The following is a 14339-nucleotide window of genomic DNA, read 5'->3' as shown; positions in this document are numbered from 1 at the left end:
TCATCTCATTTTGTACAAGAAATGCAGTATGACAAATAATGAGACTACCTTATGACGATATCCATTCTGTAGCTAATGAACCTCGTGACTTTTTTGTAGTGGATTCAATGAGTCTCCTTGTCAAATTCCAGTATTTACAGGTATTTGCTTAGCGAGTTTCCCATGTATTCGTACTTGTTTGCTGTTTTCCAAATAAATGTTTTTAATGATTCCAACAATATTTGCTGGTATTCCGCGGCAGCAGATTTATGACATCCTAAAGAACTAAAATCTGATCTTGTCATAAGCTTTAAGTAAATCAATGAAACATAAAAATGCGGGTTTCTTATATATATATATCGACTTTTCTACGACTTGACCTTCCTGCCTTAAAGCCTTGTTCTTTGGTCGGTATTGGAATCGAATTAATTTTGATTCCATTCTAAGGTTGGTAACTTTTGTTCTGTTAAGATTTTGTTTATCAGTAATGTATTACATTTTGTATGCATCAGTGGTCCTTGTTATTAAACGTTCTCCTCCATATTTTAATAACTCATTTGGGATTTCGTCTTGACTTGGTGATATTCAAGTTTTCAGTTTTCTTAACATTTCTCCACATTTTCTGGTGTTATTGTAATGTGGTCTTTAAACGCTTCTGTTAAATATTTTATCCAAGTATTTTCCTCTATTTGGTTTGTTTCTATCAATTCGTTTCCCTCTTTTCTCTGTTGTCTGACAAGCATCCACATTTGCTTCTGTAAGTCATAAAAAATCTATTTAAGCCTATAGAATGTGATACAGATAGTGAGAAGTGGATATTGAAGAATATTACATGGATGCAAGCGATTTTGTCTTTTTGGTGATGATGTTTCTGGATCGTCGGAGGGCGTTCTTACAATGATATATGAGTTGATGCATTTTTTTTTAAAACAACGCATTTCGAATAAAAGAATTTTGAGAATATCTAGAAACACTGCTTGCCTTTAGAGTCATATCAACTTCGACTAACGCCTTGTATTTTTTACAAACTGACACTTAACCCGAATATCATTTCATTTTTTCTGTACACGTAAATTTTGATAATTTGAAGACCTTATCTGATAAGTATTTGTGCCATCTACGCGTAAATTATTGAATCCTCAGAAGTAGTTTTCTATAACACAAAAATAATCAAATTGTTGGATGCAATGACGTAGTTTCCTTGGCGCAGGGCCACAATCTCCGTAAGAATATTCCCAAAAAGAGGCTAATAATAGAATGTGGCCCATTTAGATTTAGAAAACGTTAGTTAAACTTGTGCTGTCCACTTTTTGCTGTTCTTTGATGCTATTCGCAGTAATAAAATACTTCTTGAAAAATTTTAAATATATTTATATTCATCCTTAAGGTGAAGTATATTTTTTATTCATAAGCAACGATCATCACAAATTTCAAGCTTATTATATACTATCTTTATTTTTTTCATAGAAAAATGGTAAATTATTCTTGTGAAATTTGTAAAAAACCTTCACAACAAAATTGCGGACAATGCGGTTTGGTTTATTACTGTTCAAAAGAGCATCAAATTTTAGATTGGAAGAAATCGCATAAAAAAAATTGCCTAAACTTTAAAATCGAATCAAACGATCGTTTAGGCCGTTTTATCACAGCCACGAGGAGTATTCACGTAGGGGAAGCGATTGTGAAGAAAAAACCGATTGTTTTAGCTCCAAAAACAATCTCTCAAATCTTATGTTTGGGCTGCCATAAAACCCTCAGTAATAAAATCGAATTTTCTTGTACTAAATGTTCGTGGCCTTTATGCAGTTCTAAATGCGAGGAATCCAAACACCATCAAGAAGAATGCAAAATTTTTTCTAAACTAAAATATAGACCCACATTAAAAGATGGAGAAAAACAAACTTGTTACGCAATTATCGGTCCATTAAGAGTTTTGTTGTTGAAAACAACCGATAAGTATCAACACATCATTTCAATGCAAGATCATTTGGAGAAACAAAAAAATTCGCAAGTTTACTCAATTTTAAAACAAACTTTAGTACCAGAAATAATAATAAAATTAAAAATCAACACCGATGAAAACGAAATATTAAAAATTTGTTCAATTTTCGACACCAATTCGTTTCAAGTTAGAGACTCAAAAGGTTTGATTAACATCCGAGGACTTTATCCGACGGTTTCTTTAATTTCGCACGATTGTAAATCGAATACACGTCACGTTTTTATCGGGGAAGATTTGGAAATTTGTTTTAGTGCCACATTTCCTATCGGAAAAAATGAACTGATCACAACAACTTACACACAAACTTTATGGGGGACTTTAGCGCGAAGAGAACATTTAATATCGTCGAAAAATTTCGAATGTAGTTGCCAAAGATGTTCGGATCCCACCGAATTTGGTACTTACGTCGGTTCCATTTATTGTTCCATGTGCAGACAACACAATAAATCAAATTGTTGCCCGAAAATGATTAGTACTGATCCTTTAGATGCGAGTGCCCCGTGGGAATGCGAACAATGCTCAAGAAGTATGAATGCCAAACAGTATTCGTACGGAAATGAGACTTTAAAAAACGAAATTTTGAGATTAGATAAAAAAAATCCGAAAAAATTTGAAGAATTTTTAGAAAAATATAAAGACATTCTTCATCCTACTAATTCACATGTATTGGAAGTAAAGTATGCTTTAAGCCAAATGCATGGAAATATGGATGGGTTTTTATTAACAGGTAGGTGATTTTTTTTTAAATATATCTCTTGGCTTAATTTATTTTTTTCTTCGAGAAAATGTTTATAGATTTAGGCGATGATTTACTTATTGGTAAGTTAATATATTTCTTGATTGAAAAAATAATAAACACTGGTGATATGTGACATCGAAACAGTGTTTTGATATTATTTTATTTTAAAAGAAAATCGCATGTAAATTCTATTATTGCCTGTTAAAATTGTTGGGACTATTCAGGTTGAGGAATGTGGCAAAAAACACTCAATTCAACATAAACTGATTATTCTAAAATCAATATGCACTAAATAACCATTTTTGTGTGCACAAATTTCTTGGAACAGCACGTATATGAAAAATACTTACAATTTTTGTGCCATAAATAATAACGATATCCTACTAATTTTTCAGTAAACTTCTTTTTCAGTACTCAGGAAAAAAATGGATGTGTTCTTCCATCTTGATATAATAACATATAAAATAATACAACAAAATAATTTAAAAAAATATTGATCGGTGTTTCTTTTTAAGATCTAACAGAAGAACAAATTCAAAGAAAAATCGATGTATGTAAAGAACTACTAGAAATCGCTGACGTTCTTGAACCGGGATTTTCAAGATTTCGCGGTTCTTTATTGTACGATCTTCACGCAGCTATGGTTTTCAAGACAAAGTCGGATTACACCCAAGGAAAGATTACTTTAGAAACAGCTAATGTACCAATTCATAATTTTTGTTTTATTTTGTTTTAAACTTTTATTTTTTTTTATTTAAGGAGGTTATGTTAGAAGCCGTTAACATCTTGCAAGAATCCGCGAAGATTTTAATCGTTGAACCTGATATGTCGGAAATTTTACGAAATAGATTGGAACATTTATCTAATTTCCTTTCATTAGATTAAAATAAATAATTTTCGTCTTTAGAAATAAGACTTTTATTTATTAATGAAAGCAAATTCAACAAAAATTGAATGCTTATCAGGATGAAGATGTACTACTATAAATGCCAAAAGTCAAGATCCCTCAAGTTAGAGCTCGATATCTTCGTAAAATAATACTACTGCTTATCATAATCAAACACAACTGCCGCCAACCAGTTCTAATCACCCATATTGCTATCATCTATAACCCCATTCAACTCTCCTTTACCTTCTCTCTCGCTCTTCCTCCTGACCTCCTCTCTCCTCAAAGATATACAAGATCTCCTGCTGCAAGGTGTCCTCACTCACCCCATACACATCCCGTTCATCTCCATCAATCGACACTTTCTCAAATATACATTGAATGGACTATGTCCCATCATCAGATGAATGTCCTTACTGGACATGGCCACCCCGCTTATCCATCCATCTTTTATAAACTTATATACCCCTCTATACTGACTGTTCTTTATATTTTTGTCTAGGAAAAGTAATAATATATATAGTCCGCGTCAAAAGTTACCCACCTCCTGTCTAATTTGAACTGGTTCCAGATATCGGCATGAGTCAAAATACATCGATTTATATTTTTTATTAGCCAAAATCCCGGAAAAGAATATTGGATAAGGTTAGTTTTCTTTTGAAATATCAATCATTCTGGGAGAGAGTGTTAGATAAAGTCAGTTTTCTTTTGAAATGTCAATCATTCCAGGAAAGAATGTTGGGTAACGTTAGTTTTGTTTATTAGGATCTCAAGTAAAAAATAGTGTGATCGTTGTGGAATGCCAGATAGATTTTCAACAACAACAATGCGCTCTCTCTTCTCACGCCTATCGTAACTACTGTAGATAGTCGTTCAATTAGTTTCAATTGCAGAAAACCAAGATATATAGGCTACCTTACATTTCGTTCAGTTCACCAATTACAGTTTAAAATCTAACTTCTAACATATCGAACGACCAGAGGAACTAATATTGGACTGCAGTAAATGGAGGCAAGTTACAAAGTCAGCGAAGACCCACCCCGGGTTGTAATGTTACATAGAAAGAAGGATACAAAAAAAAATGGCAACACAATCTTTGCCTTAATTATGATGAAAAAGTAAGATTATGTGCCGCAATCGGCACCGCGACTTAATTATCAGAAATCATAATTTCTTTCTGATCATTATGTCGTGGTTCCTTGTGACCGAGGCGATGCGGTATGATAAACAGTTTCAGGTAGACATGATATTTATCACTGAGCCTTGGCCGCAAGCAACCTCAGCTTAATCACTCAGAAGATCTACAACTTTACCTAATGAAGTCTAGGCCACTTGCGGCCGAAGTGCTGCGATATGATAACCAGTTACAGGTTAATATAATCTTAATTGCTGAACCTCGGATGCAAGCGTTCTCGACTTAATTAGTCAAAAAATTCCCGTGATAATAATAATAATAATACTTTATTGTGTTACTAAGCTGCTGCTCTTACACTCGTCCAAATAAATACATTTTCTTATTTAATAAATACACTAGCATAAACAAAAACCAAGAGCGTATGGTGGTTACAATTCGATCCCTGCATTTAGGAACATTTTGCACAGAGTAAAATGTTTTCTGACACAAAATCTTTTTTAAGCTACCTTTAAAAATCCCCCTATTAGACTTTCCTATTAATTCACTCGGCAGCTTGTTAAGTACCACTCGAGACAAGTACGCTGTGTTTAGGATAAACGACAGTAATTGTTATAAATTTTATCCTTATTCCTAGTTTCATGCTCATGAATATCGGAAAATGTCTCCTGTTATCAAAAGCATACAGAGCGCATTCGAGAATAAAAAGAACAAAAACATCTCGGCAGTCTTCTGTGTACCCAAGACCCCCACTACGTACTCGAACTGCATCAATAACTGTCTTTTTATCAAGATGATATTTTCCCAAAATGTTATTTATTCCGGTTATTATTATGACAAAATCGCGCTTATCGAAAGAGTCAGTAAGAGTACATACATCAGATACAACATGGTGTCTGATCATTTTTATGCTAAAATATTTGGACTAATAAAAAATATAAATCGACATGTTTTGACTCATAACGATATCTTAAACCGTTTTGAAATTAGACAGGAGGGGAGCAAGTAATTTTGACACACTTATAACACTGTATAAATTGTTATTTTACCTACATATAAAAATAAAGACGCGACGTCCAGTCTATATAGAACACACAAAACACTAACAAATTAAGGAAACAAAACTTTAAAACACTACTAATAGGATCTGACGTTTGAGGACATGTTGGTTTTATTTGGATGTTGTGTGTACAAAAACATATCACAAAACGACCACTCACAGACCAAGAATGGTGGTTGATATATAAAGTCAGGAGTTAAATCCTATATTATAGCATCAGAATTTTATTTACTGTAGAAAAACAGTTCAACCCATGGTCAAAATTATTAGATGCCAAATATCTGGCATGTAAGATGCCAAAAACTGATTCAGTCATATTGATCAAGCCAGCAGTGAATGTGTGAACAATTGAAAGATGAAACTGTTGATGAAAGTTTTATCTGAAACATTTTTTGATAAAATTGAGTTATTAGATTTTAATGCTTCACCTGGTATATTTACTATCAGATTCCTAATTCTCAGTTATAACTGATAACTCTGTATAATAAGCAAGGTTACCTTCAAATTGTTAACTGTCACCATCAAAAGAATAACAGGAATAAATAAAGGAAAAAAATAAAAGAATATTTTTTATAAATACATTTGTAATGAATATCTTTTTCTCCACCATCACTCATTAGATACTAATAAATCTAAATTGTCATTTGTAATTGCAGAGTTTAAAAATGTTTGTTCCCCCCCTCTAATAGATAAACAGTGTAACTTGTCTACATTTTTCTCTTTCATAACAGAACTTTTTTCCCATTTATTACTACCACAATTTTTACAATTCGCAATTGGAACAAACGTCAATACAACAACCCTATTTTTGCAGTTCTTACACATGAAAAATCGTTTAACCGCGTCAAAAACTTTTAACGGATGTTTATCAGCCTTGCATTTATCAGAAGCTGAAAAATTTGTGTATTTGCATTGTAAACACCGAACAGCCTTACAATTCATCTTATATGTCTGACTCATTTTTTCCTCCATCTGTTCTTTCGCTTCTAATTTTTTAAAATACTTTTCTTGTAAGTCATTTTCTGCTTGTTCAAGTAATTCCATATGTTTGGATGTAGCAGCCATTAATTTTTTATACCTATCCGAGATAAATTCATTCTTTGGCTTTTTAGATGAGCTATCAAGTGTTTCATCATCTTCTTGAAAAGGTCTTTTTAACCCAGATCCTTTTGTACTCATTGGATTTTGTTTTGGTAATAATCCGGTTTTTTGCACATATTTAATGGCGTTAATTTTTGCTATATCTTTCCGCCTTTGGGAAATTGGTACATTTAAATCAACTTTGTTAAAATTATTTAATGTAGGTTTGCAAGATAATAAATCCTTTGATTCAGGTTTATTTGGTGTGGATTTTGACAATTTATCTAATAATTCTAAATCTTTAGCTCTTTGTTTGTGTGATACATCAATAGTAACAGCGAGACGCTTCTGAGAAATTTCAGTCACTTTTTGATTTAAACCTGATCCTTCACCTGATAATTGCTTTAATCTTTTTTCATCATTAATCAATAACTTTTGACTTTGCTTTGCTTGTGTTGAAGTATATAATTTACCAGCATAAAAAACTTGATTTTTCCCTAACACTTTGTTCCTAAGAGCTGTTAAACCTCGCCCAGCAAAATTGGATTGCAACTCTGATCTTTGACTACTTTTTTGATACTCTTTTTTCACATGATATATACAATACTCACAATGATTATTGTTTACAAAAGCTGTACATTTAGAGCCATCATTTTTTGTACTTTTACATGTTCCTAAATCCTTTGAATTCCCAAGAATCATCATATGTTGTGGATTACTAATACTTAATGAAGCCTAAAAATTAAAATTCAAAAACATAATTTATTTATTTATTTCCATTAAACCTCTACAGGGCAAACCCCCATAATGATGTGAAAGCAAAAAATATCTTACCTCTTCTTTGGAATTAGATCTTTTTTCTAAAACAGCCGGATTTAACACAGCAATAACTGTCCCAACACAGCTTTTCCAAAGCTCTTTATGAGCATTACCAAATAAGAATAAAGAAACCGTTTTTAAATCGAATTGTAAATCACTCACAGTCCAAATTGAATACTGAGACCCTTTTTGATTGACTTTTGGTGGTGATTTAGCCACAATAACACCGCCAAACACCCAATCTTGCGCTTTAACATCACCGAGCAAAAACGTTTTTAATTTAGCCATTGTTAAAATTACTTTATTCACCATTCTTTCACTAAATAACTGGCTTGATACTAAAGGTTTTGAAACGCGAACTCCAAAAAATGATACAAGATGTGAATTGTCTTTAATTGTTGCATTAATATTGTTTAAATTCGGTTTTGAATCCACTTTATTATTTTTACACCATGTTGAAGATAAGGAAGGTTTTGATGTTTTAAAAAAACTAGTGGTTGTTATTACACTTTTTTCGTGTTCGTCTTCTAATAAGTCTTTAAAATTAATTATTTCATTATCTATATTTTCTTTTAACTCGATTTTATGTGAATTTTCAAATAAATCAATTTCTTTTAGTTCTTTTGGTTGTGTTGGTTGAGTCTCTGGAGCTGGAGTAACTTGTTCTTTTTCCAAAAATTCTGACCCAATCAATAATAAACTTTCCAAATTTTCATACATTTTTGCTTTTATTTATTTATAATTTGATTCATAAGCACGATAAGCACAAAAGATACAAAAACAACACCTAACAAGTTAAGTTAAAATAGTTTGTTGTTGAAGGTTCGATTAAACAGTGATCGCTTCAATTTTAACTCAACATAAGGGGTATTTTAATTACCTCTTAACTGATTTTTAAGTAAATTTTAAACCTTCTTGATGTAACGTAACTTTTTTTTCTATTAAATTTTATTAATAATGTGTAATTACTTTATAAACAATAAAAGTAATTTGGTTAAATAGAACATTGCTTTTAAAACGCGCGAAATCGTAATGTGTCAAATTCTTGGAAGCGTTCGATTCAGTGGTATGAGTCACAAATATTATACTTTAAAACTTAAATTATTTTTAATTATTATTGTAACTAAAATGTTTTACAACATTTACTTTGATGTGATAATTGTTTTTGCTTTATCATACAACAAACTTGAAATGTTTTATGATTATAATAAATCGAACACCTCTACTTCTTCTTCTTCTTCACAATGATAAGGCTTGGCAATGGGATTTGGATACTTGTCCCGAACACCTCTACTTGCCTTGTCAAATGTGGTCAAATGTCAAAAATAAAAATTGAGGTTAGACTTCTAAATTATTTTAAATATATTAATTGCAAAGAATGGAGGGAAAAGAGTCATTTGGCATGGATATTAAAACACCTATAAATGTTACATTGAGCGCATTTTATAAAAGGTTAATAAATCTATTAATTTATAGATGTAAGAAATTAATCTAACATTGTTTGTAGAAGTTTTGCATTTCACACCATTAAAGACCGTATCCCGATCATTTTAACAGAAACTATTGATTCGTTGATTAGAAATAAGAATGATATATTGAAGTTTTACGGTTTGGATGGTATTGAAGAGCTAAAATTAATAATTGGAGAAATATCTAAGCTAAAGTATGAGATACAAACCAATAAACCTATTTTAAAAATCGAAGGAACTACAGATGCGGCTCTTTACAATCAATTTTTAGAGGAACAAATGATAAAAATCCAAGAACCAACTCCGTTCAATGCTCAATGGTTACATTTGGAATGTTATGTTTATCGTAGATTAATGGCTGCTATTCAAAAAACGTATTTTGGTTAAAGAATGGTATTAGTGTTAATTTATAATTATTTTATATTTGTAGGAAAATTATTCCGGATTTAGATCCCTTTATTTGGAAAAAAGAGGAATCTTTTGCAAAATCCTTAGAATTACACATTCAATTGGGAAATATGGTAGATAAAGTTTTAAATGATACAGAATGTGATCTGCAAAAGGAATTCACTAAATTATTAAAGGTAAAAATCCAAATGAAACAAAATCTTTATTATTATTGGTCTCTGCTTTTAACATGTATCCATTTTTAGTTAAATTTATGGGGTAATAAATGCGATTTATCAATTACTTATGGTGTAGTTAGAGAAGAAGATAGCCATGTTGACAATCTTGAGAAATTAAATACTAAACTGCTGTCTGACGCCTCTGAAGACATATGGAATGCAATTTCTACTTCAACAGAAGAGGATTCTTCAATTGTTGGTAAATATTAAAGCCGCCGATATAAAGTGATATCAAATTTTGATCACAAAATGATATGCGACCTATAAGATCTTCTGTAACTTTAGCCCTCCAAAAGTTTAGGGCAAATGTAGGTCCTTAATGAACCTTAGTATTGCTCCACGGTCTTGTTCCTTTATGATGGTAGGTGTCAAAAGAGCTTTACCAAAAATTTTATGTCTTAGGCGGCCTCTGGCAAACGCAATTGCACAGTATATGTTCAGCCGTTTTTGACTCCAATGTGGAAGAGGTGATATTTTAGGAGCGTATGGCCGGTCAGGAAACCTGAAAGCGTCCTGAGGTTTCCTAACTGTTGACTACTTGTTTTAGGTGACTTCTTTGTAGTTCACAACTGGGTTGGGGTCCAATGAAGGCCTTTTTTCGCTGCCTCTTTGGCCAGCTTGTACGCCTTCTAATTGCCCTCAATGTCTCTGTGACCTGGAACCCACCATAGAGTAACATCATTGCCTCTAACAATTTAATGCGGTCCAGTAATACCCATGCCTACTCTGAATACAATTGTCTTTGAAGCATCAGTGTACCAGGCTCTTCTGGGCTCTTCTTTTTACTTAAAATCCACCCTTCGTCCAATCAACCCATCCCTGCTTCTAAATATGACCTTATATGGCTGGTCGAAATTGTATCCTGTCGATATAAGGTCCACTTTTCATAACCAATTCTAAAGCCTCATTAAAATTATTTAAAGATTCTTGAACAATTCCTAACTTAGCAAAAAGACGACTCATCATATAAGTATAAAAGTAAAAAAGAAATATTTTTTTAAGAATTAATGACTCGTATTTGTTTGATTTTACCTTTCATAAACTCCCAAGCTTTTCATAAAAATCTTATAAGCAAAATGTAAAGGCGTTTTGTTATCGTGATTTGTACCTTTTAAGTAACTGATTAAATAAGTGTGCCCAATAGTAACAAAAGCTGTCTGTTCCAATTTATTTTTTTCTTGTTTAGAGATTTGTAAATGTATCTGTTGGTGTTCTAAACAACAAGTAACTTGTAAGTTACTATCAGCTACAGAACATTTAGTTTAAAATGAGGTAAAAATTAAAAGAGCTCTTTCTCAGTTTTCTAATAAATATACTTAGTACCGGTTTCGATAATTACTTATCATCATCAGCTAAATAGTCAAATAAAAATAAAAGTCACAATATAAAATGATTTAAAAACTAAAATAACGAGAAATAAAGACGTAAGGTGGACGACACTGAACAACACTACAGGTTAAAATGGACTACTCCATTTCAGACTAATAGTGATTATGGATTTACTAGAATAGAACATTTAGTGTAAAAGCACAAAACATAAAAGATCAAAAATAATTGAATTAAACTTAATTGTTTGATCGCGTTTTTCTTTTAAAATTAATTTAATATAACTGTTAATTGACATCATTATTAAAAAAGAACCACTGACTAAAGCATAGCAGTGATCACTGCTCGAGAAATAGCAAATCAAGAGGAACTTAGCGTAGTTTATACTATTAACCTAGCTACTATGCGTCAAAAATTGTAATACATTTTCCGAAGCTACTAAAACGTTAAAAAATAACTAAAATAATTTTTTTTTCAAAAATTATAAGCGATTATGAAACTTTTTTCAAGTAAAAGTTATGTGAAATTATGCTATCTACCCAACTGAAGAAAAAAAAATTAGATTTTAGAAAATATCGAAATTAGTACTCACTTCCGGTATAACCGGAAGTACAAAAAGAATGATTTCATGTCGTAATAATCCGTTTTAACGGCCTAATTATGCATTCCAAATACTTTTCTTATATCACTAATAATAAAAAAAAATATGGGGGTGGCCACTTCTGAGGGACACCCGATATACAGGGGGTGTTTTTAAATTGACGCGAAAGATTTCAAGGGTGATTTTTCAGCAAAAATTAAGTGGGGTCTTTCATATAACTTTTTGTTCTAAACCACTTCCCCACTGAGATAGAGCCCTCTAAAGTTAGGGTAAAAAATTTGTTTTTATTTTAATAAATCCACTATGGACGAATTTGGAAGAATGATATTTGGCAGATAATTGTTGCTAATAAAATGACACGTTTTGACGTTTCCTAAAATGTTATTACAAGAGGGTGAAAAAATGAACCCCTACAATACTTTGCATCAGAACTTTTTAATGCGTCTACATTTTTCTGTTTAAATTTATTTGATTTAAATAGAGGGATTTAATACGCAACTTCTTAGTCTCTTAACGTTTTTTCCTAAAATCGTTAGTTTGACCATAAAAAACTAAAATAATACTCAGACCCATTTGACATAAATTCATTCAAAGGTTGTTTGGATCGATGCTGAGCTCATTGCTTTTGCACCAAGTGCTGGTTGTGTTTATGAGTCTAAAAAATATGTTGACATTGTAATGAAGTTGTTTTACTCCTTATATCTTATTCAATTCTATTGACAAATAATATATTGTAATTATTCTTTTTTTACTTATATTTCAGATATCGTTTTAGATAACACTGGGTATGAATTTTTCTGCGATTTGTGTTTAGCGGATTTCTTAGTAGAAAAGAAATTCGCAGAAACCATTCGTTTTTACGTCAAAAGCTTTCCGTGGTTCATCTCGGACGTGACGAGGCCGGATATCGATTGTATGTTGCGGCAATTACAATCAAATAAAAACGCCACATTAAGGAAGTTAGCAGACCGTTGGTTAAACTATATACAAGCAGGTGTTTGGACGTTGGAAAGTTCCGATTTTTGGACGCTACCTTACACCTATAAAGAAATGCGCCGAATCGATCCAGATTTATATCGAAAATTATCCGAGGCAAAGCTGGTCATTTTTAAAGGAGATCTTAACTATCGGAAATTACTTGGAGAAAAAAATTGGCTTTATACAACTCCATTTCCGGACGCCTTAGACGGATTTTACCCAACTAAACTTTGTGCTTTAAGGACTTTAAAAGCGGATTTAGTATGTGGCTTAAATCCGGGTGTTGCTGAGGAAGCAGAAGAAACTGATAAAAATTGGCTAATTGATGGTAAATTTGGTGTTATTCAGTTTTCCAATCTTATTGAGAAAATTTAATTAAAAAATGTGATTTCATTGTTACTTTAGATCTCGTCTTTTATTACCTTTATCTTCTTATAATAAAAAATAACAAAATTAAATCTTTTAAAATGTAATTTACTTAAAAAAAATATTTACAATAATAACTTTAATCATTTTAAACCGTATTACCAGTGGCAAAAGCATTAGGTTGTGGCGCTGTTTGTTTAGTAACCATATTAACAGCACTACTTAAAAGTTGTTTCCTTAAAAAATCGCTAGTAACACTACTAATACTTTCTTTAGCTCCAACTTTGCACTTAACATATCCATACAAATTGGCCCCATTTAAAATCAAAGCTATTACAACCAATAATAGCCACTTTAATTTTAAACCAAAGAGTGCAACCAAAAAGAACACCGACCATAACAGTGGTGTTAAGATCAAGGCCATCCAAAAAATGCTTGACTCCCTATCGTTTATTCTATTCTGCATCTGGCCCTGAAAGTGGGCCAAATAATTTATTCGAAAAACTTCAAATAAAAAAAAAAATGAACCTTTCTACTTTCAAAAACCCAATGTGATACTCCATCATCATCCACATAATTCCACCATCTCAATCCAACCATTAATCTACCTGTAATGTTTTTAACAGTCCAAAAATCCATCGATAATAATAAAACAACCACTACAAAACTGGTGATGAAACTATCGCTAAACCAGCCACAAAGCATATATGTTACAACTGCGGCTCCTCGAAACGCTAAATGGAATAATGTAACGTAAGGATGCCTAAAAATTAAGTAAATAAATATTTTTTTTAGGTTAGATTTCTTTTATTACGCTAGATTCCCCTTGGCAGGTGCTAAATCTTCCTCACCAAATTCCATGGTGTCCTCATCTAATAGAGGCATCTGAAACGTTAAATTTATTTAAATGTAAGAGAAAACATGGAAAATTTGGAAATTATACACTTGCTGATGCCATTGTTGACAATTTAAGGCTGTCAATAACAAATTAACAATAACATTTAATTTCAAATCATTTTTATTTATTAATTACACTGAAATAATTAAATTGAACAATTTAATACCTTTTATTTAACAAAAACTGTTGATGGATACCTAAATATTGATAATAGTAACACGTAGAATAGTCACGAAATTTTTTTGTTAGTGACTGTTCTTAAAATTAAAATTTATTTGTTTAATATAAAATGTAAAAATGTTATTTTTTTTATTTAGGTATCATATTAATATAAGATATTTAATTAATTAAGTTTTAATAATAATTTTAATTTTTAGT

General features: G+C 31.5%; 4 protein-coding genes across 10 annotated transcripts; 2 read left to right on the top strand and 2 right to left on the bottom strand.

The window, feature by feature from the left end:
- Window positions 1–1184: 1184 nt before the first annotated feature.
- On the top strand, window positions 1185–5120 carry LOC111426937 (SET and MYND domain containing, arthropod-specific, member 2). 3 transcript variants are annotated; one of them, XM_023061848.2, is made up of 5 exons: window positions 1185–1366; window positions 1447–2708; window positions 2777–2800; window positions 3236–3420; window positions 3480–5120. In XM_023061848.2, exons 2-5 carry the CDS (start codon window positions 1451–1453, stop codon window positions 3603–3605), a joined length of 1593 nt encoding a protein of 530 aa, XP_022917616.2. In that variant the 5' UTR covers window positions 1185–1366; window positions 1447–1450; the 3' UTR covers window positions 3606–5120. The 3 variants fall into 3 exon arrangements, with proteins under 3 accessions (XP_022917616.2, XP_022917624.2, XP_022917634.2); XM_023061856.2 differs by lacking the exon at window positions 2777–2800; XM_023061866.2 differs by lacking the exon at window positions 3480–5120 and having other exon boundaries at window positions 2764–2800; window positions 3236–3325.
- A 1071-nt stretch (window positions 5121–6191) lies between these two features.
- Window positions 6192–8630, bottom strand: LOC111426933 (minichromosome maintenance 10 homolog). Its single transcript, XM_023061834.2, has 2 exons — window positions 7713–8630; window positions 6192–7613 (listed from the first exon to the last, which is right to left on the bottom strand). Exons 1-2 carry the CDS (start codon window positions 8415–8417, stop codon window positions 6408–6410), a joined length of 1911 nt encoding a protein of 636 aa, XP_022917602.2. The 5' UTR covers window positions 8418–8630; the 3' UTR covers window positions 6192–6407.
- Window positions 8631–8979: 349 nt separating this feature from the next.
- On the top strand, window positions 8980–13101 carry LOC111426850 (damage-control phosphatase ARMT1-like). Its single transcript, XM_023061668.2, has 5 exons — window positions 8980–9149; window positions 9205–9540; window positions 9597–9750; window positions 9820–9991; window positions 12483–13101. The coding sequence occupies exons 1-5, from the start codon at window positions 9076–9078 to the stop codon at window positions 13070–13072; spliced, it is 1326 nt and encodes a 441-aa protein (XP_022917436.1). The 5' UTR covers window positions 8980–9075; the 3' UTR covers window positions 13073–13101.
- A 49-nt stretch (window positions 13102–13150) lies between these two features.
- On the bottom strand, window positions 13151–14208 carry LOC111426860 (uncharacterized Golgi apparatus membrane protein-like protein CG5021). Of its 5 annotated transcripts, XM_071196354.1 has the most exons (5): window positions 14128–14182; window positions 14007–14037; window positions 13878–13948; window positions 13592–13826; window positions 13151–13523 (listed from the first exon to the last, which is right to left on the bottom strand). In XM_071196354.1, the coding sequence occupies exons 2-5, from the start codon at window positions 14019–14021 to the stop codon at window positions 13212–13214; spliced, it is 633 nt and encodes a 210-aa protein (XP_071052455.1). In that variant the 5' UTR covers window positions 14022–14037; window positions 14128–14182; the 3' UTR covers window positions 13151–13211. The 5 variants fall into 5 exon arrangements, with proteins under 5 accessions (XP_071052455.1, XP_022917475.1, XP_022917465.1 ...); XM_023061707.2 differs by lacking the exon at window positions 14007–14037 and having other exon boundaries at window positions 14128–14208; XM_023061697.2 differs by lacking the exon at window positions 14007–14037 and having other exon boundaries at window positions 13151–13535; window positions 14128–14203.
- Between the last annotated feature and the right edge of the window lie 131 nt (window positions 14209–14339).

The sequence above is a fragment of the Onthophagus taurus genome, chromosome 1, assembly GCF_036711975.1.
Source record: "Onthophagus taurus isolate NC chromosome 1, IU_Otau_3.0, whole genome shotgun sequence".
Classification (NCBI taxonomy): domain Eukaryota; kingdom Metazoa; phylum Arthropoda; class Insecta; order Coleoptera; family Scarabaeidae; genus Onthophagus; species Onthophagus taurus.
The sequence above is the reverse complement of the archived record's forward strand: the minus strand, read 5'-3'. Positions and strand labels throughout refer to the sequence as shown.